Source organism: Mastigoproctus giganteus, chromosome 4, assembly GCF_048544385.1.
Source record: "Mastigoproctus giganteus isolate SK-2022 chromosome 4, ASM4854438v1, whole genome shotgun sequence".
NCBI lineage: Eukaryota > Metazoa > Arthropoda > Arachnida > Uropygi > Thelyphonidae > Mastigoproctus > Mastigoproctus giganteus.
In genome coordinates this window covers 107,288,125-107,313,908 of record NC_143578.1, presented here as the reverse complement: position 1 = coordinate 107,313,908, position 25,784 = coordinate 107,288,125, and the positions used below count along the sequence as shown (strand labels likewise).

The following is a 25,784-nucleotide window of genomic DNA, read 5'->3' as shown; positions in this document are numbered from 1 at the left end:
ATAAGAAATATGTAAAAAGGGGAGGGGGAAGTTTTAGAAACAATTAAAACAGTAATAAAAGGAACAGGAACTCCATTATGACACTTAATGCTGATGGGATTCTTTCTCTTACCCAGATTAATCGCCTGAGGGGGACATAACTTGAATCTGAGGAAAGACAGTTGTAGAATAGATGTGCGGAAATATGCCTTTAGCCAGTGGATGGTTGATTCCAGGAACAAACTTCCATCTGTCGTGGAAGTTGAATAAATTCAAAGCAGAACTAGACAAACATTTGGAGTGTCTGGATGGGTGAAATGGGATGCGTTTTTTTTTTTGATGCTGTATAAGCTTGCTTTCTTGCATCATATGCCTCTACTAATGCTAATGATTTCCATTTAAATTCAATTTAATTAGAGAATACTACACTAAACTAGTAGATGTATAAATGCAATAATTATGCTACTCTATTCACTCTTTTTGTTTCCAATTTTTGTTGCAATAAGAGACTGTCATTCAGAGTTGTACCTTGTTGTAGGGAATGATTGCACATTCCATATAATAGTGGTCATCTGACCATTTTGACCTTCATCACTGCTCATAAAAAATAATTTTTTCTCTTCTTTGTTATAATAAACCTTGTAAGGTAAGATTATAAGGAAAAACAAGAGTTTATATTATAAGATAAATTCAGTTTTTCTAGTCTATTCCATTCCCATATAACACTTCACAGCATGGTATACAAGGACTGTGTGTATGTGTGTTTAATCATAAGTTGGGAACAACCTTAGTGTGCGCAACCCAAGATTATAGAGCTATTAAAAAACATTCTGCAGAGATCGTGAGTTACTGACCACCAGATCTCTGCTGCAGGTATGTCTTTCAGTTATTCTGAAAGATGACTTTTTTTTTTTTTTTTTTGTGCGTGTCCTGTAGGGCTGAAATCTTTACCATCAATGGAAATTAATACTTTATTTGAAAAACAAATGACTTGCACGTTTTTATTTGTAAGTTGTTTTGATTTTTATATTGTTAAGGTATAAGTACTATTTATTAATATTATTTTAGTGTACTTCGATAGAATTTGAAAACTTTTTTTCCCCCCCCCAACAGGTAGATATTCAGGTAATACGGCAAACAGACTTGGTCCCGACAGTTGCATTACTTCTGGGAATTCCAGTTCCATTCTCAAACCTTGGTTCTGTTATTACTCAGTTGTTCTACAGTTTACAACAGCCATATATGAACTTTTCTTATAGCAATTCTTGTATGGATCCATCTTTGTATCCCTTGCTTTCTGCCGTTGTTGTGCAAGCCCTCAATGTTGCACAGGTGTATCGCTATCTGGATTCATACTCTCATGCATCTTCAGAGTTTCCACCAGAAATTCTTTCAGAAAGTAAACACATGTTACACTTCATAGCACAGATGTGGCAAAACTTAAGCACTAGTTGCATAGATAAATCTGTATCTCAGTCTACTTTGCATTATATGCTCACGCAGTATACCAACTATCTCATGTTTGTTAGAAATCACTGTGAACAGATTTGGGCTGTGTTTAATCTTCCTTCAATGGCTGCTGGTCTATTAATTCTTTATCTAACAACCATCTTGGTAATTTCATTAGCAGTAGTGTCCTCTAAATATTCTGTGGTATTTTTGGCAACATTAACAGTTATTGTTATTGGAACCATAGGAATCTTAATAGCTATTTTAAGTTGTGCATTTCATTTAAAATTAGATGATTATGTAATAACTTGGGGTTTATTTTTTATAACTATACTCTCATCATTAGCTGGATTGTGGTACCAGCTACCTAGAGCATGGTTTTTTATAAAAGCTTCAGTTTTTGATATTCAGAGTGTCATTGCTTATATCATAATTATCTGTTACTTTATAGCATCCTTTTCAAATAGCTTTATAGTAAATGAAGGTATCATAGTTCATTTTTTCTTACAGACATCGCTGATTGCTTATATATTGCCTACTTATTGCTTAGCCGATAATTGCAAGCCTAAGAAAACTAAAAAAGAATTGTTCCCCATAACTGTTAAAGCAGTACTCTTGTTTCTATGCATGATGTTGCTTGTTCGATCAGGTAGTGCCTTCAAAAAGTGTAGAGAGGAGCAACTCCATTGTGAAACATCACCTTTCCTTCTTTCTTTATCTAGTATCTCTCCCGAATGGAAGAGTTACTGTGGAATACGTCTTCTGCTCTCTTGGATTTCTGTGGCTGTTCCTTTTGGTTTATTAGTTTTTTGGTTGCATTCCTTTGTGTCCTTGAATCGTTACAGTCCAGCAGTAATTTCTTTGTATTATGGTGTTCCTGCCATTTGTATATGCATATGCCTCTACTGGACAACATCTTTGGCATCACCTCATATCCTGGAGCACATCCTTCACAACAAACAGGTTGGCATTATACTGAAAATAATTATATATACAGTTTTTAAGTATAAATATTGTAGAAATAATTGATACTAGTTGTAAAACTGTGGTCAGACTGTTCTTAATCCCCCTCCTCCCTTCTTTTTTTTCTGTCATATTGCTAAATATCAACCAAAAGGTCTAAAAATAATTTTAGGTGTCACTAGGTAAAAATGTTGACCTGGAGAAAATTAAGCCAGTAAGAATATTATTTGGAATAAATACTTCTCATTAAACATGATTATTAGTTATTATAATTTCTAAAATAGTCATAGCTACAGATAATATCCATATGAAATCAGCAGGCTTGATTTATAGGTGCCCATTTTATCTTCTGGACAAAAAAAAATAATTTTCTTGAAAGATGTTGATGTGAATCATAAGCTCTGGGATCAGTTAATAGTGCCCCAATGCCCTTCTGAGTTTAAGATGTGACTCATTAGCTGTCAGTAACTCTTCTTGGCCTTCAGCCAGGGGTTCGAGCCCGTCACCACCAAATACGGAGGATGCGGAAAGGTCAAGGAATGACCACTGCATATTCCGGAGCAATATGGCCTTAGTTGCTAATGCTCCTAAAAACCAAACAAAACCAAGCCTTCAGCCATATCAAGAATAAATAAACATTTATTTATTTATTTACTCTTTATTTGCATAAAAAATCCCACTGCACTTAAGTTTTGCAAATTACAGTGTCTGGAGACTAGGCACCGGCGAGGTGATCTGATAGAGGTGTATAAAGCCTTGAATGGTTTGAGCATGCTCAATGCTGATGGGATTCTTCCTCTTGCTTAGAATAATCACCTGAGAGGGCATAAATTCAAATTGAGGAAAGACAGATGTAGGATAGACGTGCGGAAATTTGCCTTTAGCCAGCGGGTGGTTGGTTGGTGGAACAGACTTCCACCCCTTGTCGTGGAAGTTGATAGCCTAAATAAGTTTAAGGCTCAGCTGGACAGTATTTCGAATGAACAGAGGGGTGAAGTGGAAGTGGTTATTTTTTATTTTTTTATTGTTTTTTTTTTTTGGCTGATGCTGCATAAGATTGCTTTCTTGCATCAAATGCCTCTACCAATGCTAATGCTAAAATATTACACTGATTTAATGCTTAAAGCTGCATGACAATGGCTATTCATAACCAAATATGTTTTTGCTAAAAATATATATAAAAGAAAACTAGATATATTATATCTTTAAGAAAAATGTGCCTTGATAATGATGTTTTATTTAATATTTATCATCATTCAGAGATTTTATCTAGGTGCTATAATTCAAACCTGTGACCTACTAATTTGTAGTTACACTGGTTACACTGTATTTTGTTGTATGGAAACTACATTTTTATGAATAATGTAGAAAATTAGTATAAATAAATTCAGCTGCACTTTTCTTTTATATATATACACTGTGCTGCCACTTTATTAGGTACACCTATCTAGTAGTATGTTGAGCCTCCTTTAGCCTTCAAAACAGCCTGAATTCGTCTAGGCATGGATTAAACAAGATGCTGAAAATGTTGTGCAGGAATGAAGTACCAGCAGACACGAGTGTGTTACGCAGTTCCTTGAGATTCGACGGAGGTGTAGGCCTGCAGCAAACAGCCCTTTCCAGCTCATCCCAAAGATGTTTTTTTTTTTTTTTTAGGAGCATTAGCAACTAAGCATTGGTGGTGACGGGCTCGAACCCCGGTCTAATCAAGAAGCATATGCTATGCACTGCTGCTCCTTCCCACCTGGCTACGGAGACACCCCGAAAGATGTTCAATAGGATTGAGATCCACGGACTGAGCGGGTCACTGCAGCAAAGAAAAGTCATTGCCATGTTCCTGGAACCATTCCATTGTGATTCGGGCTTTGTGCACGCACGGGTGCATTATCCTGCTGGAAGTAACCATCTGACTGAGGATAAACTGTCAACGTGAATGGATGCACTTGGTCTGCAACGATGTTTAGGTATGATATGGCATTCAGATGCGAATCTGTGGGTATCAATGGACCCAACATGTGCCAAGAAAACATTCCCAACACCATAACACTGCCCCCACCACCTTGCACAGTAGTCGTCAGACATGACGGGTCCATGGATTCATGTTGTGTTTTCTAAATTCTGAGCCTTTCGTCAACATGATGCACCAAGAACTTCGACTCGTCAGACCAAGCAACTGTTTTCCAATCCTCGATAGTCCAGTGCTTGGTGTTGCTGTGCCCACAGGAGGCGTTCTTCATTGATAACAAAGGTACGCGATGTGGCCATCGGCTGTTGTAGCCCATTCGCGACAAAGTGCGACTAGTGATCCGTTGCGATATTTTGTTCTGTGCACCAAGGTTGTATTATGACATGATGTGAGACATTGTGGCCCGTCTGTTTGTTTGCACAATTCTAGCCATCCTACTCTGATCTCTCTCATCAACAAGCGATTTTCTTCCACAGGAGTGCTATTGAGGGGATGTTTTCTGTTCATTGCACCATTCTCGATACACCCTTGAAACTGTGGTGTGTGAAAAGTTCAGGAGAACTGCCGTTTCAGAGATGCTTTGTCCGGCACGTCTTGCACCTACTACCATGCCACGTTCGAAGTCTGTTAGGTCACTCCTTTCCCCCAGTTCTCCTACGGTTTGTATGCTTAACTGACACTAGAAAGGTTGTTCTGCTGCATTTATATCCACAACTGTGGGCATGTGACTTGCAACGTTGTGGGACAAACAATTTGTGTGCACAGCAGGAGTGTACCTAATAAAGTGGCAGCACAGTGTATGTATATATATATTTAAATGTTAAAATAGTTGGAAAAATGGAATATTTCATAATAAAAATAAAAATAAAAAGGAGGGTACAGCATACATCAGGGGCAACAAAAAGCATATTCCTCTACATGATGCTTGAAATATAATCATATAAATTAAAATAAGGTATAAAATAAAAATAAAATAATGCCAGCAGTATAGCAAGACAAGAGCGAAAAGACAAAATTAAACCTCATTTCAAATCAAGCAGGGAGGGAAGAGAGAGGGGTAAAAAGAGTAAAAATATTGCAGCAGAAACTCTAAATTAATTTAAAAAATCTAAATGAACGAATAATAATTCTTTGAAATTTAAGAGCCAATTAAATAGAAATTTAATGGTGCCCCCTTTGACGGGCACCAGGTCCAAATTTATGGGAAATATCACCAAACAGAGATTTAAACCACTACAATAAAACAAAACAAAAATAGACTGACCATTATGCCCCATCTCGACAGATGACCGCAAGGCCAATAATGGTCAGGGAATCGCTGCATTTCGAACGCTAAACAAATCGCCGCAAAGGAGATTTATTTTTTTTATTATGAAATATTCCGTTTTTCCAACTATTTTAACATTATTTAAATATATGTCACATGATAGTATTGGGCAAATTGCTAATGCCGCGCCTGTACTGCCATCTATAGTTTATTATTCATTTATATAAACAGGTTAAATTTACTTTTGTCAGTAGTGTGGCTTTGCACTGGAGTACTCATGTCTGTTCTATTTTTGATTTTCGCTACATCAGGACCACCGCTGTTCAATTCCCTGCATTGGCGGTTCGATCTGGGGATCGGTGTGGTGGACTGATCTTACGATCAATTCTCCTTTGCGGCGATTTGTTTAGCGTTCGAAATGCAGCGATTCCCTGACCATTATTGGCCTTGTGGTCCTCTGTCGAGATGGAGCATAATGGTCAGTCTATTTTTGTCTATTTTTGTTTTGTTTTATTGTAGTGGTTTAAATCTCTTTTGGTGATTTTTCACATAAATTTGGACCTGGTGCCCGTCAGAGGGGACACCGTTAAATTTCTGTTTAACTGGCTCTTAAATTTCAAAGAATTATTATTCGTTCATTTAGATTTTCTAAATTAATTTATAGTTTCTGCTGCAATATTTTTACTCTTTTTACCCCTCTCTTCCCTCCCTGCTTGATTTGAAATTAGGTTTAATTTTGTCTTTTCGCTCTTGTCTTGTCTTGCCGTACTGCTGGCATTATTTTATTTTTATTTTATACCTTATTTTAATTTATATGATTATATATATATAAAAAATGTAACGGAAGAAAATTACAAAGAAGGGACAACTGATGAAACATTTTTTGGCGAGTCGTGGTTGGTTCTTCCGTTTTAAACAACGCTTGGGGAGTCATAATTGAGTAAAGTATACAGGTCTGGAGGTCTCATTTCAAGAAGGATGTAGAGCTGCTGGAACGAGTACAGAGAAGGGCAACAAGGTTAGTGAACGGAACGAAGGGTTGCTCTTACGAAGAAAGGCTTAAGTTTTGCAAATTACAGTGTCTGGAGACTAGGCACCGGCGAGGTGAGCTGATAGAGGTGTACAAAGCCTTGAATGGTTTGAGCATGCTCAGTGCTGATGGGATACTGCCTCTTGCTCAGAATAATCACCTGAGAGGGCATAAATTCAAATTGAGGGAAGACAGATGTAGGATAGATGCGGAAATTTGCCTTTAGCCAGCGGGTAGTTGGTTGGTGGAACAGACTTCCATCCCTTGTTGTGGAAGTTGATAGCCTAAATAAATTTAAGGCTCAGCTGAACAGGTATTTCGAACAAACAGAGGGATGAAGTGGAAGGGTTTTTTTTTTTTTTTTGGCTGATGCTGCATAAGCTTGCTTTCTTGCATCATATGCCTCTGCTAATGCTAATAATGTCTGTATTGTAGGTGCAAGTGCAGACAAAGATGCTGCTGAAAACTTTCCTAAAGAATTTATAGAAATTATTGAAAAAGGTATGTACAAAGATAACCAAATTTTTAATGTTAATGAAACAGGTTTTTTTTTTTTTTTGGAAAAAAATGCCTACTAGAACTTTTCTATCAGAAAATGAAAAAACTCAACGAGGGTATAATTTCCACGTTCAATTTCTGAAATACGGTACGTAGTGTACTGGAGGTGATCACCCAGGTGTGAACTAATGTAAGCAGGGTTTGAGGTGTAGCATCCACAATACACACACGGAGGAATGCTGCCCTTTTGTGTTACCAGGTGGTAGATGACTATCATTAACTGGTAGATGACTATCAATATCACCACTTTGCTTATGGAGGTTTGAAGTGTTAGAACCCATGTTTAATCTCAAGAGCAAAGCTGCAGCAAACCCTCCCCTATCTCTTCCATCATGCAGTATGATTGATGTCTTTTGAGGTTATAATGGACATCATGGTGAGAATTTTTCTCAACATTATGCTTGTTAACAAAAGAGACTTTTTTACAGAGATGGGATAAATTTTAATAGAAGGGGTGCAAGAATATTTGCTGATGCCGAGAGTGTGACAGGTGGGTTGGAAAAATGCTAGCTTGGGAAGAGGGATACATAGACTAATAGATAAACTAGAGCCATATGCAGAGGTGAAAATGATTCTCACATTGCTACTATTAGTACATGCAGTAGCCTTGAAAGCAAGGTGTTTGGGATTTCAGGTTCTGCTGTGGTTCATCATGATGATATTTGCAGATAATACAAAAGTTTTACAGGGTGGTTACTGATAGTCATCAGAGCGAGCTACTTCAACAAGATCTAGGAAAAATGGGTCGGTGGGCTCGGAAATGGCATTTGTAGTTTAACATTGACAAATGCAACGTACTGCATGTCGGTAGCAGTAATCCCAGAGTAACTTATCAACAACAATATAAATTATCAAGCGACTCGGAAGCCTATGGCAGATATAAGCTAGTCTGTAATCAGGTCACAAAGGAGGTTAGGCAGGCAAAGGCAGATTACGAGAAATCTATGGCAAAGGATGCTAAGAAAAACAGCAAGGATTTCTTTACTTATATAAACTCTAAAAGGAAGGGGATGAATCTGATTGGTCCACTTGATATCGACTGTTGATGATCCTGCTCAGATAGCAAACAAACTGAATGAGTATTTTGCATCTACATTCACACATGAGGAGTTATTAAGGTTTGAAAATGACAGAAGGTTATCAAATTGTAGCAGGGTGCTTAATGATTTTGTAATAACTGAGAGCAAAGTGGAGAAGAAATTGTTGAAGTTAAACATGAGAAAGGCACCTGGGGTGGATGGGATCTATCCAGTTATATTAAAGGAGGCGGCAAAGCAACTAAGCAAACCCCTAGCCATAATTATGAGAGCATCTTTGGACTCAGGGGAGGTCCCCCACGGACTGGAGGTGTGCAAATGTATCCCCAATTCACAAAGGGGGATCGGAGGATGACACGAGTAATTACAGACCAGTTAGTTTAACTTCTGTTCTGGGTAAAATAATGGAGTCACTGGTTAAAGATGCATTGTAGGATCATCTAGACAAGACTGCAGCAGTAATTCAGACACAGTATGGGTTTGTTAAGGGAAAGTCTTGTCTGACAAATCTGATAGGATATTATGATGTGGTTACAAAGGAACTGGATGCAAAAATTAATTTTGATATCATATATTTGGATTTCAGGAAAGCTTTTGAGACTGTTGTGCATGGAAGACTATTGTACAGATTGGTGCAGAATGGTATTAAGGGTAAGTTGCTACAGTGGATAAAAGGATGGTTGAGTGGGAGAAGATGGAGGGTGGTAATTAATGGGTGCTGCTCTTTGTGGACTAAAGTTATTAGTGGAGTCCCACGGGGTTCGGTTTTGGGTCCACTGTTGTTTTGTATATTTATCAATGATATTGATGAAGGTATATCAGGCTTAGTATCGAAGTTTGCAGATGATACAAAGGTTGGCAGGGTTGTGTTGGGGTTTGGTTTTTTATGTTTTTCTTTTATATTATCTGTTAAATAGGAGATATATTATCTCCTATTTAACTTGACAATATTTTAATTATAATTTTATCTATCCTTTTTATTTCACTTATTTATCTCCTATTTAACTTGACAATATTTTAATTATAATTTTATCTATCCTTTTTATTTCACTTATTTATTTTGGTTAGTTCCCCTTTAAAGTAAACTCCGCACTTGCGCACCTGACTATTATCTACTCAGAAAATTTCAGGTTCGGGGAACTACTCTTGATATATATATCTACTTTTTATTCTCCTTCAGATAGGTTGGTATTTAGAACAACAAAAACTACACCATATTGGATAAAAATAGTTTATTGTACATATTTACAAAGATACATCAATACAAAAGAAATTTATTAAACACATGACTAAATAAATCTAACTTCACCTTCTTAGAACTGAATGTATATGAGCAAAGGTATTTTTGCCTATTGAGTATAATCAAGTAGGGTTATCTCTTTTACATATATCATAATCAAATCTCCCCTCTTTTAAACTAACAAAATAATGTTTTTACTTCCTTACTCCTCAGTTCAATTGACTTTTGAAAGAATCTGTTAACATTTTCCTTTCATTACAAAACAATTTCTACTCCAAATTGATAAAGCTCCTATACTCTTAATTTCAGTATAAATCATTACTCTGTTTTCTAACAGATTATAGCCTACAACCTTCTCTAATCTAGGTAATTACACCACTATCAAATTTCTACAATTAACTACTTTCACATTTGAAGGTTACTGACATCCGTCTATTCCCTCTATCCCCTTCCAAAATTCATACTTAGTCATTCACTTATTTAACCAATTATTAACAGGTATCAATCACTTCAAAAATTTTATATATATCTATTCCCTTCCAAAATTTATTTATATATATTGACTTGCCCTGGCTAATGTCCTTCAGTTCATACCGTTCACTAACTTTATTCATTACAATATAGTACTTCCTATACATATCTCACAGTGTTTAGTCAAAAGTTCTGATAAATTGGTTATCGGGTGTCTATAAGTCTTTGTGATGATGGTGAGAGTACTCAAGTAAACTAATCACTTACTTAGATAACTTGGCAGACTTCAGGGTACATCCTTCTCTAAGCAAGTAGTGGATCTTTTCCATCTGGGTCGCATCTCACAATCATTAGGGGAGTTCGACATAAATTACTGGATTCCTTCTTGGGTCTCGGGTACCTTTATTTCTTAAGAATGAATTATTTTCATCAGGTCAGAGTAGCTGCTTCTTCCGGGCTCACCAAGGCTTCTGCTTCAGCCCTACAAGGCTGCTTCTTTCGGGCTCACCAAGGTTCCTACTTCAGCCCTACAAGGCTGCTTCTTTCGATCCTCCAAGGCTCCTTATTTCTCCCTCGCTATCTTACTTTACTTCCTTCCTTTAGCTTCTCCATTTCGGCTCCCTTACTTTCTGCTAACTCCTAACAATAACTCATTTTAACTAACTCCTACAAAAACTCAACTCTGTCTGTACTAACTCATTCTAACTAACTCCACAAAAATCTCAACTCTGTCTCTTTTAGTAACTCATTTTCACTAACACCAACAAAAATCTCTACTTTGTGCCTACAAACTCATTTTTACTAACACCGACAAAAATCTCAACTTTGTGCCTACTAACTCATTTTTACTAACACCGACAAAAACTCAACTCTGTGTTCCTGACTAACTCATATTTACTAACACCGACAAAATCCTCAACTTTGTCTTCGACTAACTCATATTTACTAGCACCGACAAAAAACTCAACTCTGTGTGATTGACAAACTCATCTTCACAAACATCGACAAAAACCTCAACTTTGTGTCCCTCTCCAACTCCTTCACTCCCTTTTTGTTCTTCTCCTCCCATATCTAACTCCCGAGTCGCCACGCCTGTTACCAGTGACTCCCTCCAATCTTATACTTATCCTCGGATTTTTCTCCGTTCATTTGTTAGAAGACCCTTACTCAGCCTGCCCAGAAACATGTGTTTCAATACTCCCCTTTTTACTATTCTACCAGATCTGCTCCCATACAGCGTGCCCTTTGATGTTTGCCAATTATCCCAAATAAAAACACTCCCCTCTCATCTAACGGAGTTAAATGAGAGGGGAGTGTTTGACCCTGTAACGCTTTAAAAACACGAAACTGACATCTAGTGACCACAGCATCTATTTAAGGAAACTTAAATGCTGGTCAAGAACCACTTCTTGTTTGCACCTGTTATTTGTTTGTTTGTTATTTGGTTTTCAGGAGCATTAGCAACTAAGGCCATATTGCTCCGGGGATATGCGGTGGTCATTCCCTGACCTTTCCGCATCCTCTGTATTTGGTGGTGACAGGCTTGAACCCCGGTCTAATCAAGAAGCATGTACTATGCACTGCTGCCCCTTCCCACCTGGCTACGGAGGCGCCGTTTGCACCTGATGGTATCCTGTTTGAAGTAGCTTTCACTTTTAAGTTTGACCCCGCATAAATCTTAATACATCTGTTTGTGCTTGGACCCATGCTGCTTTACAGTACTTTTTCCCTTAGTTTATTCCCCGCTTATAACGGAAGTTAATGGCTCGGACCCTGCCTTTATTTCTTACTACCCATTAAATTTATATTTCATACTGAATAATTCTTATTATTGAAATCAGACGATATTACTATCTTATTCAACTAGCAACAAGAATTCCTATTCCTTAATTAATAAAACCAACTTCTTATTACTTTTATTCTGTAAGATTTTGTATCTTACAGTTGTTAATGACAGTAATGGCAGTGTACTACTGCAACAGGATCTAGATAATTTGGGCAGATGGGCTAAGAAGTGGCAACTGAAGTTTAACCTTGACAAATGCAAAGTACTGCATATGGGTAGAAGTAACCCCAGAGAAACGTACCGACTGTGTGGTACTACACATAAGGTGGTAGAAAATGAAAAAGACCTGGGAGTAATTGTGCAGTCAGATATGAAGTTTTCTGAGCAATGCAGACAGGCTGCCAGGGCAGGTCATGGGGTTTTGTCAATGATATATAGGAATTTTGCTAGCAGGGAGAAGGAGGTGATTGTCCCTCTGTATAAGGCAATGGTCAGGCCGTGCATTGAGTACTGCATACAGGTCTGGAGGCCTCATTTTAGGAAGGTGTAGATTTGCTCGAGCATATACAGAGAAGGGCAACAAGATTGGTGAGGGTAATGAAGGGATCCTCTTACCAAGAGAGGATTAAGTTCTGCAAAATGATCTGATTGAGGTGTATAAGGCCTTGAATTGGTTGAGCATGCTGAATCCTTCCACTTGTTCAGATTACGAACCTAAGGGGGCATAAATTCAAATTAAGAAAAGACAGATGTAGAATAGATGTGCGGAAATTTGTCTTTAGCCAGCGGGTCGTTAATTGCTGGAACAAACTTCTATCTGTCGTGGAAATTGATAGGTTAAATAAATTTAAGGAGGAACTCGACAGGCATTTGGACGGAATGGTGTGATTTTTTTTTTTTTTTTTCGCTGATGCTGCATAAGCTCATACACTTGCTTTCTTGCATCACATGCCACTACTACTACTACTACTACTACACTCAGAATAGTAGAGAATGCTGCACAAATTGGAGCAGTGTGGCATTGGAAGCAAATTGCTGCTATGGATAAAGGGATGGTTGAGGGGAGAAGACAGTGGTAATCAATGGACACTGCTCATCGTGGACTAATGTTATTAGTGGAGTTCCTCAGGGTACAATGTTGGGTCCATTGTTGTTTTCTGTATTTATAAATGATATTGATGATGGTATATCAAGCTTAATGTCCAATTTTGCAGACGATATGAAGGTTGGCAGGGTTGTTAAGGACACTACTGACAGTATGCTGCTGCAACAGGATCTGGAAAGGTTGAGCATATGGGCTGAGAGGTGGCAAATGAAGTTTAACATTGACAAATGTAACATACTACATATGGGGAAACAGTAACCCCAGAGTAACGTATCAACTCTGTGGTACTCTGACAGTGGTAGAGAATGAAAAGGACCTGGGGGTAATTGTGCAGGCAGATATGAAGTTTTCTGAGCAGTGCAGATGGACTGCACTGCTCAGTAACAATGATATACAGGAATTTTTCTAGCAGGGATAAGGAGGTGATTATTCCCTTGTATAAGGCAGTGGTCAGGCCACACCTTGAGTACTGTATACAGGTCTGAAGGCCTCATTTCAAGAAGGATGTAGAGCTGCTGGAACAAGTACAGAGAAGGGCAATAAGACTAGTGAATGGAACAAAGGGTTGCTCTTACAAAGAAAGGCTTAAGTTTTGCAAATTACAGTGTCTGGAGACTAGGCACCAGCGAGGTGATCTGATAGAGGTGTATAAAGCCTTGAATGGCTTGAGCATGCTCAATGCTGATGGGATTATTCCTCTTGCTCAAAATAATCACCTGAGAGGGCATAAATTCAAATTGAGGAAAGACAGTTGTAGGATAGATGCGGAAATTTGCCTTTACCCAGCGGGTAGTTAGTTGGTGGAACAGACTTCCATCCCTTGTTGTGGAAGTTGATAACCTAAATAAATTTAAGGCTCAGCTGGACAGGTATTTCGAAAGAATGGAGGGGTGAAATGGGAGTGGTTTTTTTTTTTTTTGGCTGATGCTACATAAGCTTGCTTTCTTGCATCATATGCCTCTACTAATGCTAAAGACCTGGGGGGTAATTGTACAACTAGACATGAAATTCTCTGAGCAGTGCAGACTTGCTGCCAGGGCAGCTCATGGGGTTTTGTCAATGATATACAGAAACTTTGCTAGCAGAGATATGCAGGTAGTTATCCCGTATAAGGCCATGGTTAGGCCACATCCTGAGTGGTGTACACAGGTCTGGAGTCTTCACTTTAGGTAGAATGTAGATCTGCTGGAATGGGTGCAGAGAACTGTGCAATCAGATTGGTGAAAAAAGGATGCTCTTACCTAGAAAGGCTTCAGTTCTGTAAATGCAGCATCTTGAGACTAAGCACTTGTAGGGAGATCTGATTGAGGTGCTTAAATGGATTGAGTAAGCTGAATGTTAATGGCATTCTTCCACTTGCCGAGACTACACATATGGGGGGGGGAATAAATCGAATTTGAGGAATAATGGTTGCAGGATAGATGTGGGGAAGTTTGCAGGTGGTTGATTGTTGGAACAGGCTTCCATCTGTTGTTGTGGAAGTGGATAGGTTGAATAAATTCAAGTAAGAACTTGACAAAAAATTCTTGGAGGATATGAAATGGTAAACTGTGTAGGGTTTTTTTTTTTTGCTTTCTTGCTTGATTTCTTGTATCATTTGGCACTACTGCTACGACTATCACTAGATCCAGTTTTTCTTACATTTCGAGGGTACAGCTCTAAAATGGTGTTCACATGCCAGTGCTAGATAGCCCACCAGAACAAACCTATTGGTAACTCTCTAGGATGCTTCTAGATTAGCTAGTGTATATCTTGCTGCCTCTACTCTGTCAGATAGTGACTGCGGGGAATCCAACTACTGTGTATGTGGGGTTTAATTTTTAAGGACACATTATGTCAAGAAGCTGGATATATCCTTGCCATGTGTGCCATATCCAAATATTTCATTACTTTGTACAACTTGTTCTTCCCTCCTTGTTTCTTACTACTGAATACATCATGATTAGTCAGACTAATGGAAGAAACTTATCCTGTAAAGATCCAAACCTACCAAATACTTCCTCATTCATTTTACAAATATACGTGATCTCGGTTCAAATCTCAGTGATGTCCACTTCCACTTAGTCTGCCAAATCCCACGTACTTTTTCTAACAAAATCCCAGTTATTATTTGATTCAACCACTACTCATCTCGGTTATCCTATCATTCTCTGTACGATTCCTATTGCTTCAAAGGTAGTACTTGTGCATATGTTCACCCTTATATTCCCTATCCTAGACTTAGTTATGTGAAATTGCCTTTTCTGTGTTCCCCGACTTAAAATATCTCTACCACATTTCTGTAAAATTCATCTGTTGCTTCTATCTTTCTTTCACCTCCACTAATTGCTTGGAACCCTTTGATTTCCTCTATTTGAAACTTGACTTTTTCCAGTCCAACTTTCCTAACAGTAAGATAATTTTTCTTGGTGATTTTAATGTTCACAAATCCAGCTGGCTTGCATTTTCTAGTCACACAGACATAGCTAGTTGAGATGCTGAGATTTTTGCAGTTATAAATGACCTCACACAGATTGTTCATTTATCTGCTAGAATAGCAGACAATTCTAACCACACAGCCAGCACGCTTGATCTTTTTTTTTCTCACAAACAACCCTCTAAGTACAGTAATACCCCGACTTACGCGAACTCGGAGTTACGCGGTTCTTGATTTTTTCGTTTGGCAACGCTGCCGCCCACTATCTTCAAGGTCGTTTTTCATATGTTATCGATATCCGGTGCGACGGCGGAGATTGAGAGCGAAAGATGAACAAAATTCAACTTTGCTGCTTTTATGTTTTTTATATCAGTGAAGGGGAAACACATTTCACCATAATAACGTAAAAACCAACACAATTCCAGCTATCGGTATAATCGCAAATGCAATTAGATCGACTTTACTACCAGTTTATAACAGATTTCACTAGCAGAAACGCAACTGGATTTTTATTGTTTTATGGTAGTAACCCCTAGAAATGTGAGGTGTTAATAGTGTATCTCTGCCTTTATGGTGTTGTTTATTCAGTTGCTACATGCGCGCAGCTTTGTTTATGCGTATCAAGCGTGCTCCTCGTTTTGTAATTGTGCTTTATTCCCTAAAAATTAGTAAAATTAAAAGGTGTGAAAAGGAAGCGTCCTGGTAAAGACACTGCAGATTCAGAGAGAAAAAGAAAAGCAATTATCGATAAACAGAGGCGGACTGGATCAAAAATTCTTACCCGGGAAAATTTATAGTGGCCTCACACTATGGTTTATGGCCAAAATCACACTGGCCCACCGGGGTTTCCCCGGTAAGGCTTATGGCCAGTCCGCCTCTGTCGATAGAGAAAAAATATGAAATTGTGAAACGCTTTGAGCGAAATGAAAGACCATGTGATATTGCACGTGCTACAGGCCTAAATGAAGCAACGGCGAAAAGCACATGACAATTGCAAACTTGACAGGTTGAAAATTGAAAATATCTCAATTGTAAAGGGCTTAAAAATTTTAGAAAACATAGACTCCAACGAAGAACGCGTTATAGCTACAAAGCAAGGAATAAAAACATTATTAGCTTGCTACGAAGAAATTCTGCGTGAAAAAAAGGAACCCGCTGTGTCGTCAGACGAATTTGTTAGATTTTATGAAGCCATCGACATCGAAATAACTTTTTAACGTAAGTCATTTGTTTTTTTAATACATATTTTGTATTAATATGTATAAAGAACAGCAATTTTATTAATATTTTTCTTCTAAACTAGTGTTTTTGTTAGTCCTTGGTCCCAATTAAGCAAAATTTATATGTATTTATATGCAAAGTTGTACCCCGACTTACGCGATTTTCGTCGGACCCACCTATCGCGTAACTTCAGGGTATTACTGTACATGGTTGAGGTGAGTGGTCCTCATGGCACCTCATATCACAACTTGGTGATTGTCTCTTTTCCAATGGAGCCTTTCTTTCATGGACATTTTCAACCCCATGTTGTTTGGCATTACAAGAATGCAAAATGGTGTTATCTGTGAGATTTCTTTTCTTTTCCTAGTTCAGATTACTGTTTCCAATCTTCTAATGTCAACGTTTGCTCAGATCGTGTCTGTGAAATTATTCTTGTAGGGATGAAATTATTTATTCCACACTCCACTTTAAAATCTCATCCTTTATCTAAAATTTGGTTTTCCAATAAATGTGCTAAGGCTGTTCAAGATAAGAATGTTGCATATTGCATTTGGTGTGTATCCAAATATCCAGATTCATTTTCTGCCTATACCAAAGCTTGTAACAATTGTAAAGCAGTTATTAATCAATCTAAACTGCATTTTGAACAGGCTGAGTAGTAGAAAACTTGCTTCTTGTCCAAATAGTAATTGTGCATTCTGCTCTCTTGCCAATGCTATTGGCTGCAACTTTTTTTCATCTTTATTTCCACCTCTGTCAAAACCAGATGGTTTTTTTTCCACTTCAGCCAAAGATAAAGCTGACCTGCTAGCATCCTACCTTTCTTCAAACTCATGTATTGATGTTATATTGGTAAACCACCTCCTACAAATCCCAGTACAGTTCATTTCATGCCTCCTGTGGATTCCATCAGAAGAATTTTAAACAGCCTTGATGCCAAGAAAGTGTCAGTCCTAATGGTATTTCACCACTTGTTCTTAAAACCTATGCTCCTGAGCTTACTCCTGGTCTCTGTTGCCTTTTTTCACTCTCTAATTCTATAGGTGTTTTCCATTCTGCTTGGAAATTTGCTCACATCCAGCCAGTTCCTAAAAATACCGACAAATCCCTTCAACTAGTTATCTCATTGTACTTCTACTCTTTCTAAAGTGATGGATAAATCTATTAACTACCCAGCTTTTGAACTGTTTGTAAGGCTTCCATCTGATCAATGATCACCTGAATGGATTCTGTCAGTGCTGATCCACGGTGATATGCTAACTTATGTTACTCATCTGTGTTCAAATTTGATGGAAATGTTTGGTGAGACTCAAGCAGTTGCTCTTGACATTTCAAAGTCTTTTGATCATGTTTGGCATTAAGGTCGTTTAAATAATTTTCCACCTTATGGTTTATCAACTGTTTTTTTGTAATTGGATATCCAGTTTTCTTTCTGACCACTCACTGAGTTTGATTGTGGATGGTTCTCTGTCTTCTAACTTCTCGACTAATGCAGGTATTTCCCAAGGTTCAGTCCTTTCTTTCTCCCACTGTTTTTCTCTTGTATATTAATGACCATCTTCCACTGACTTGAAATACTATCCATAGTTTTTTGCTGATGATTGCTCATTTCATTCTACCTTCCAGTTTGAGAAACCTTGCCCTGCATAAAAAACTTCAACATCTCCAGTTTCTTAAATGCTGATTGCTCGGTAATTCTCCAGTAGGACAAAGGTAACTAAGTTGATTTCAATCCTTCTAAAACTCAGTGCTGTCTTGTATCTCTCTCTCAGGGTAATTCAGAAAATTTTTTTTTTTTGGCTGGTGCAGCATAAGCCCTAGGCTTCCTTGCACCATATGGCTAATAATAATAATCTCACAAAAAGGATTCTTTTGCTGCTATGCTTATTTTCGAAGGTTGTCGAAAATAAGCATAGCAGCAAAATTTTTCAGATTTCTAGATAAGATCATATATCTATTAGGGATTACCTTGACTTCTAATCTTCCTTGGCATAAGCACATCACAAATATTGCTTCCTCTGTATCTAAAAAACCTGGTTTTTCTCTTTCGCTATAGACATTACTTTACTTCCAAACACCCATTCACTCTGTACAAATCATTGTCTGCTGAATATTGTTAATAATCTGGGGCAGGTCAGTTCCCTCTAGATTCTTTTCAAAAGAGGGCTATCAGGTTAATTAATGACCCGTCTTTAACAAAGTGTCTCTCCACTCTATCTCATAGACTTTGTTTCTGCTGCATGCCTTTTCTGTAGATACTTCCATGGGCACTGTTCTTCTGAATTGGCTTCTATAATTCCCCCGTTCTCTCTTCCAAACCAGTCTAAACACATGCAGCAAGTAGTCAGGATACTTTTACTTTTCAATTTTAAATGCACAGAACCAGCTTTTCTTCTTCCTCATTAATTCTTTCAAGTTCGTTTTTCTAGGACAACCTCCTTTGTTATGTATTTCCTGAAAATTACAATCTACAGAGATTCAAGTCGTCAACAAGTATCTTCTTTCCTCTTCTCAACCTTCAACCCATGCATGGTACTAAGTAATATATGTTCTAATACCTTTTGTGCTTGGAGTTTTCATTAAAAAAAAATAAAAAAAAAATAGTTGGAAGAAATTGAAAGCAATTTAAAATTAAATTATAGCGAAGTAATTTATGAATTGATGTCACTGCTTAAGCAATTAAACCTCACAACCATAAGTTAATGTAAGTATATTTTTAAGAAGAAAGCATGAAAATATAATTCAGTGAAATATGTAGGAAAGTTGAGCAGAGTATATTAAGTAATTATACACTAATGATATCTAAGAATTTTGTTTCATAAGTACGTAAGTTGTATGTCTATAAGGCCAAAAGAAAACTACATTTCCATGTTGATATCTTAGTAATATAAAAGTGTGGAGTACACAAAAACCTGACCGTTCAGCCTTCTTAGCCGATTGGTCAGGAGCGGGAGTGCAGTAGCACACGCTCTTTGAGTAGACTGGGGTTCAAGTCCCTAAATACGGTTGATCTGCCAACCCACACTGGACCAGCGTGGCAGATTATGGTCCATTTCCTTCAACATAAAATTTTTGAGGAGGCTTCCATCTTGCAGTGGGTTGAAAATTTTTTACTCAAAAAAAAAAAAAAGTGAACTACACAGCATCTTGCTTTATGCTGCACAACTTTGGTGACATTATGGGTCACCCACCAAAACTGAGAAGAACGAATATTAATATGTGGGGCCCTCTCTTTCTGTAGTAAAAATATATTCAAGTAATAGTAACAAATAATAATGAATAAGCAAAATTTTAGAATGTTGATATAAAAAGTTGTTAAATGTATTCTGAATAATATTATCATTATTGCAAGTATAACTACTGACTCAACAGAGAGCCAGATTACTACAATCGAAATAAAAAGCAAATAATATAAAATAAAGAGAATTAGATCAGATAAAAAATAAAGCTTGCAGAAATGTGAAATAGAAAATATAAATAAAATTTGTCGTATCAGATGAACCAGTATTTGTACCCAGAAGAGGTTGGAGACACGTTGGTTTTTTCTTCTAACGTCTTAAGAGAAAGGATGAAAAAAAAAAAAAAAAAAATTGGTGCCCAAACGGAAAACCATCACTTTGTGGAACCTTAGCAACTTCTAGTGGTTAAGAAAGAAATTTCAGTTTGAAGTGTTAAATTTTTGCCAGAAAGCCTAAAAGGCAATTGAAGAGCCCACACTGGAAATAGAACTATGAGTGTGTGGTTGAACAGAAAACCAGATATAGAACTGAAATAAAAATAAAGCAGAAATGGATTAAATCAGAGTAAAGATGACTGACTACATGAATAATTTAAAAACAGTAAAACAAGGTAAAATATCTACTTTGTTTAAATTCTTTTCTGAAATTTTTTGTATTAAATATTTTGGTTTTAAATAAGAAAGATACTTGTATATTAAGTTAAGAACATTGTGTAAAAATATAATTTTTTTTTTTTCCAGGTTATCCTCTGCCAAGTTGCCTTAGTACTTATAGTTGCCATCTTAATAATCTTGTTTTTCAATCCTCTTGTTGTCCTGGAACCTTGGTCTCTCACTACCAGTCAGATTTATTTAACCAGCCATACCCTTTTGAGTGCAGTGGTATTACTGCTAATTTTCCTAGTGGCAGGAGATGGTTTGGCACCAGCAATAATGATTATGAGTCTCACTATTATATTGTATTTAGTTCTAGTCACCTTCCATGAAGCTGCATCATTAGATTTCGAAGATTCTTTGAAATTATCGAAAAGTAGTGCCTTAGGTAAGTTATTTCTGTTTTTATATGTGTATATATGTGATGTACTGGCTTTCAAAAGCTAAGAACAAAAATACAATGAACTTAAAAAATATATATATATATATATATATATAAAACTATATGTCTATCAGATTTTGTAAACAAATTGAGGACATCTTATTATAACATGCAAATTTTTAACCAGATAAAAGCAAGCCTTTCTTTGTAACCTCTGTTGATTTCAAGAGGGTGTTATCATCATGAAAATGCCACAGAAGACAACCACTTGGATATTATTCGAGGTGTAGAGAAATGGGAAAAGTGGTAGAAAACAACTCTAAACCAAGATAGCCGGATAGGTAGATGAACGTTGTTGTAAGCAGACTATCGAACTCTTCTCTCTGGATTACCTGTCCAAGCTGTTTTGTACTTTACAAAGGATGACTGTCATCTGTCCCAAACTTTGAGGGATCACAGAGACTTTACAGTGTGGCAACTTGCTTCAGAGCTTGCTTGATCTGCAGGAGGGCTTGTATCAAGGATACTGTTGATAGGTTTTGTGAAGGGGATTTTATTCAATGACAACTAGCTGTTCTGAATTCATATGATTCTTATATGCAAAGAAGCCTGTGTTAATTGGTGCTGACAGCATGTTGAGTGGATTCGGGAGTTCTTTGTTGGTGCTCTTTGCACTGATAAGTTTGCATTAGCATTAGTAGAGGCATTTGATGCAAGAAAGCAAGCTTATGCAGCATCAGCCAAAAAATAAAATAATAATAAAAATAAAATAAAAAAATAAAAAATAACCACTTCCACTTCACCCCTCTGTTCGTTCGAAATACCTGTCCAGCTGAGCCTTAAACTTATTTAGGCTATCAACCTCCACGACAAGGGATGGAAGTCCATTCCACCAACCAACCACCCGCTGGCTAAAGGCAAATTTCCTCATGTCTATCCTACATCTGTCTTTTCTCAATTTGAATTTATGCCCTCTCAGGTGATTATACTGAGCAAGAGGAAGAATCCCATCAGCATTGAGCATGCTCAAACCATTCAAGGCTTTATACACCTCTATCAGATCACCTCGCAGGTGCCTAGTCTCCAGACACTGTAATTTGCAAAACTTAAGCCTTTCTTCGTAAGAGCACCCCTTTGTTCCATTCACTAATCTTGTTGCCCTTCTCTGTACTCGTTCCAGCATCATCTCTACATCCTTCTTGAAATGAGGCCTCCAGACCTGTATACAGTACTCTAGGTGTGGTCTGACCATTGCCTTATACAAGGGAATAATCACCTCCTTATCCCTGCTAGAAAAATTCCTATATATCATCGACAATACACCATGAGCTACTCTTGCAGCCCGTCTGCACTGCTCAGAAAACTTCATATCTGCCTGCACAACCACCCCCAGGTCCCTTTCATTCTCTACCACTGTCAGTGTAGTACCACAGAGTTGATACGTTGCTCTGGGGTTGCTGTTTCCCATATGTAGTACTTTACATTTGTCAATGTTAAACTTCATTTGCCACCTCTCAGCCCATCTGCTCAACCTTTCCAGATGCTGTTGCAGTAGCATAGTGTCAGTAGGGTCCTTGACAACCCTGCCAACCTTCGTATCGTCTGCAAACTTGGACATTAAGCTTGATATACCACCATCATCAGTATGATTTATAAATACAGACAACAATAATGGACCCAATACTGAACCCTGATGGACTCCACTAATAACATTAGTCCACGATGAGCAGTGTCCATTGATAACCACTCTCTGTCTTCTCCCCCTCAACCGTCCCTTTATCCATAGCAGCAATTTGCCTCCAATGCCACACTGCTCCAATTTGTGCAGCAGTCTTCCATGTGCAACAGTATCAAAAGCCTTTCTAAGATCCAAGTATATAATATCAAAGTTATTCCTTGCATCCAGTTCTTTTGTGACTGCATCATAGTATCCAATCAGATTGGTCAGGCAAGACTTCCCCTTAACAAAACCATGCTGTGTCTGAGCTATGACTGAAGTCTTGTCTAGATGATCCTGCAGTGCTTCTTTAACCAGTGCCTCCATTAATTTTCCAGGAACAGAAGTTAAACTAACAGGTCTATAATTACTTGTGTCGCCCTTCGATCCTCCTTTGTGAATTTGGGTCACATTTGCACATCTCCAGTCCATGGGTACTTCCCCTGAGTCCAAGGAAGCTCTCATAATTATGGCTAAGAGTTTGCTTACTTCCTTTGCTACCTCCTTTAATATGACTGGATAGATCCCCTCCAACCCAGGTGCCTTTCTTGTATTTATCTTCAAAAATTTCTCCTCCACTTTACTCTCAGTTATTACAAGATGCTCTAGCTTACTGCCAGAGTTGAATACACCTCTGGCATTCCCCTCGCTGAATAACTCCTCATGTGTGAATGTCGATGCAAAATATTCATTGTTTGTTAGCTACCTGAGCAGGATCATCAACAGTTGACCCATCGATATCAAGTGGACCAATCTGATTCATCCCTTTCCTTCTAGAGTTTACATAAGTAAAGAACTCTTTGCTGTTTTTCTTTGCATCCCTTGCCAAAGATTTCTCGTAATCTGCCTTTGCCTGCCTAACCTCCTTTGTAACTTGGTTACAGATCAACTTGTATCTATCATAGGCTTCTGTGTCACGTGTTAATTTGTGTGTATCCCATGCATTTTTCTTCTCTGCCATGTCTCATTAGTTCATCTGACATCCACTTAGGCCTAAACCTTGAACAATATTTCTTAGTTGGTATGTAAAGCCTAATAGCTTCCAAGATAAGTTCTTTGAATGCTTCCCATTTTGAATTTGCTGTTGGTAATATCATCAGTTGGTCCCACTGTATAGAATTTAAATACTGTCTCAGTCCATCGTACTCGCCTTTACGAAAGCAAAAACCCTTCCCTTTACCCCTAATGGTAGTTACCTCTTTGAGTAAATCCCACTTCAGCACACTGTGATCACTGCCACCTAGTGGTTCATTTACCTGCAGATTCTTAATGCATGAAGAATCACTACTGATAATCAAATCAAGAGTATTACTCCCTCTAGTTGCCTCCCGAACATGCTGATGTAGAAAAAAATCATCCAATAAATCCACAAAAGCCTTGCTAGTGTGTGAGTGACCAGCCCCCAAATTCCAGTCAATATCTGGGAAATTAAAATCCCCCATTATAAGACTCTCTGATTTACTGGTCCACTCTATTTCCCCGTACAGTTTCTTATTATACTCATCAGAGTCAGGCCTATAGCACACTCCTACTCTCAATTTTGATCTCCCAATGCTTATGTCACACCAAACTGACTCGACACTGCACTGTCCAGCAGTGTCGACTGGCTTCACTTCCTTGGATTTTATGTATTTCTTAACTAATAGCATAACCTCTCCTCCCTTCCTACCCTGTCTATCCTTTCTGTAGACATTGTACTCCCCAAATTCCAGTTCTGCATTCCTTATATCTGTGTGACACCACGTCTCTGAAATCCCCACAATTTCTGCCTTTGATGTTTTGAGCAATACCTCAAATTCATCAAATTTATTTACTAAACTCCTAGCATTGGTGTACACGCAAGTATACATGCACCTGTTCTTTTTCTTAGCTACCCTAACACAACCCATGTGTTTACTTGTACCCCAATGATTCCCAGCAGTCTCTGAAATATCCTGCATCTTATTTTCCAGGCTGTGGCTCATTCCAATAGAAGCAGTGCAAGAATCACTTTCACCTCTGCCAGTGGCTACTGTTAATCTATTAGTCCTTGTATCCCCCCAATCTAGAAGTTTTCCGACCCACCTAACACTGCCTCGATAGCATCAGCAAACATTCTTGCACCCTTTCTATTTAAGTGTATCCCATCCCTGTAGAAGCTGTCCCTCCTGTTAACAAGTACAGACCAGGCTGAAAAAAATTCTACCCCTTGAGCCTTGCACAATCCTTCCAGGGCCGAATTGATCGACAGGGCTCTCATCATATACTCCCTCCTATCGTGTCTGGGTAGAATTGCAGACACTTTCAAACTCAACCCTAATTCACGGCTTTTTTTCAACAGTGACCTGTACTTGTTAAGTAATTCCGCTGGTCTCCTACTCTTAATATCATTAGTGCCAAGTGTACAACTATATCACCTTTTGTGCCCTTAAAAGATGATATCCGCTCTACAGCGTCATCAACCTTTGCCCCTGGCAGACATACCCTGGTCCTCTTCCACCTATCCTTTTTACAAAGCATGTTTCCCGTTTCCCTGACAATAGAGTCACCAACAACTACTAGTTCCTTTGGGACCAGCGCATTTTGCCTTGGGGGCTGCCGCTGTGTTGCGTGATGACCAAATGCAAGCTCTGGCATTGGTGTGTGCAGTGAGAGCTTGATGGGCCCCTCACTTTTAATCATTCGAGGGCATCCACCCTGTCCTTCAAGCTCTCATATAGGCCCATAACAATGCTGAGTTGTCGCTTGATTTCCTTACACTCCTCGCATCGCGCACACTCACAAAGACATCCCCCACGGCAGTATCATGTCCCATACCTGACTGCTCCACAAACATCAAGCAAGTAGTGCATTTTAATAAGATGTGATTCAGAGGGCAATTGCCTCCCTCAGTTCTCCCCTGAGCCACAGCACTCCCATTAGCTTGAGCCTTTTGCTTTGCTGCTCTGGTCAGAGTCATGATTTCGATTTAATTTCAATAAAATTTCAATTCCAGTACAGAATTAAAAACTCTAAACTTATATCTCAACACAGTTATAACGCTATATTTCTGTTTCAGTATCGAGTGTTATCTACAAAGTCCCTTTATATAACTTCCGTATCAAGTTAAGTATTAATTATTTATTTTTTACTAATTATTTATGTTACATAACCCAAGTCGTTATATGTATAGTGAAAAGTACAATTTAGTTGACAATGAAGTTCAACAAGATTAATTATCTGATTAATTTACAATATTATGTACTATACAATAGATTATGCTATCTAGTTCGAGATATTTTGTATCGCGTTACAATGGCAGCTTTTTACAAAAGGTAAACACGTGA

General features: G+C 38.0%; 1 protein-coding gene across 3 annotated transcripts in view; it reads left to right on the top strand.

The window, feature by feature from the left end:
- Nucleotides 1–25,784, top strand: part of PIG-O (phosphatidylinositol glycan anchor biosynthesis class O) — a 145,493-nt gene that overhangs the window by 62,220 nt on the left and 57,489 nt on the right. For all 3 annotated transcript variants that reach the window (XM_090372867.1, XM_090372864.1, XM_090372866.1), the window contains exons 4-5: nucleotides 1,093–2,391; nucleotides 20,468–20,768. In XM_090372867.1, coding sequence (XP_090228993.1) covers nucleotides 1,093–2,391; nucleotides 20,468–20,768 — 1,600 coding nt within the window. The remainder of the gene's footprint in view (nucleotides 1–1,092; nucleotides 2,392–20,467; nucleotides 20,769–25,784) is intronic.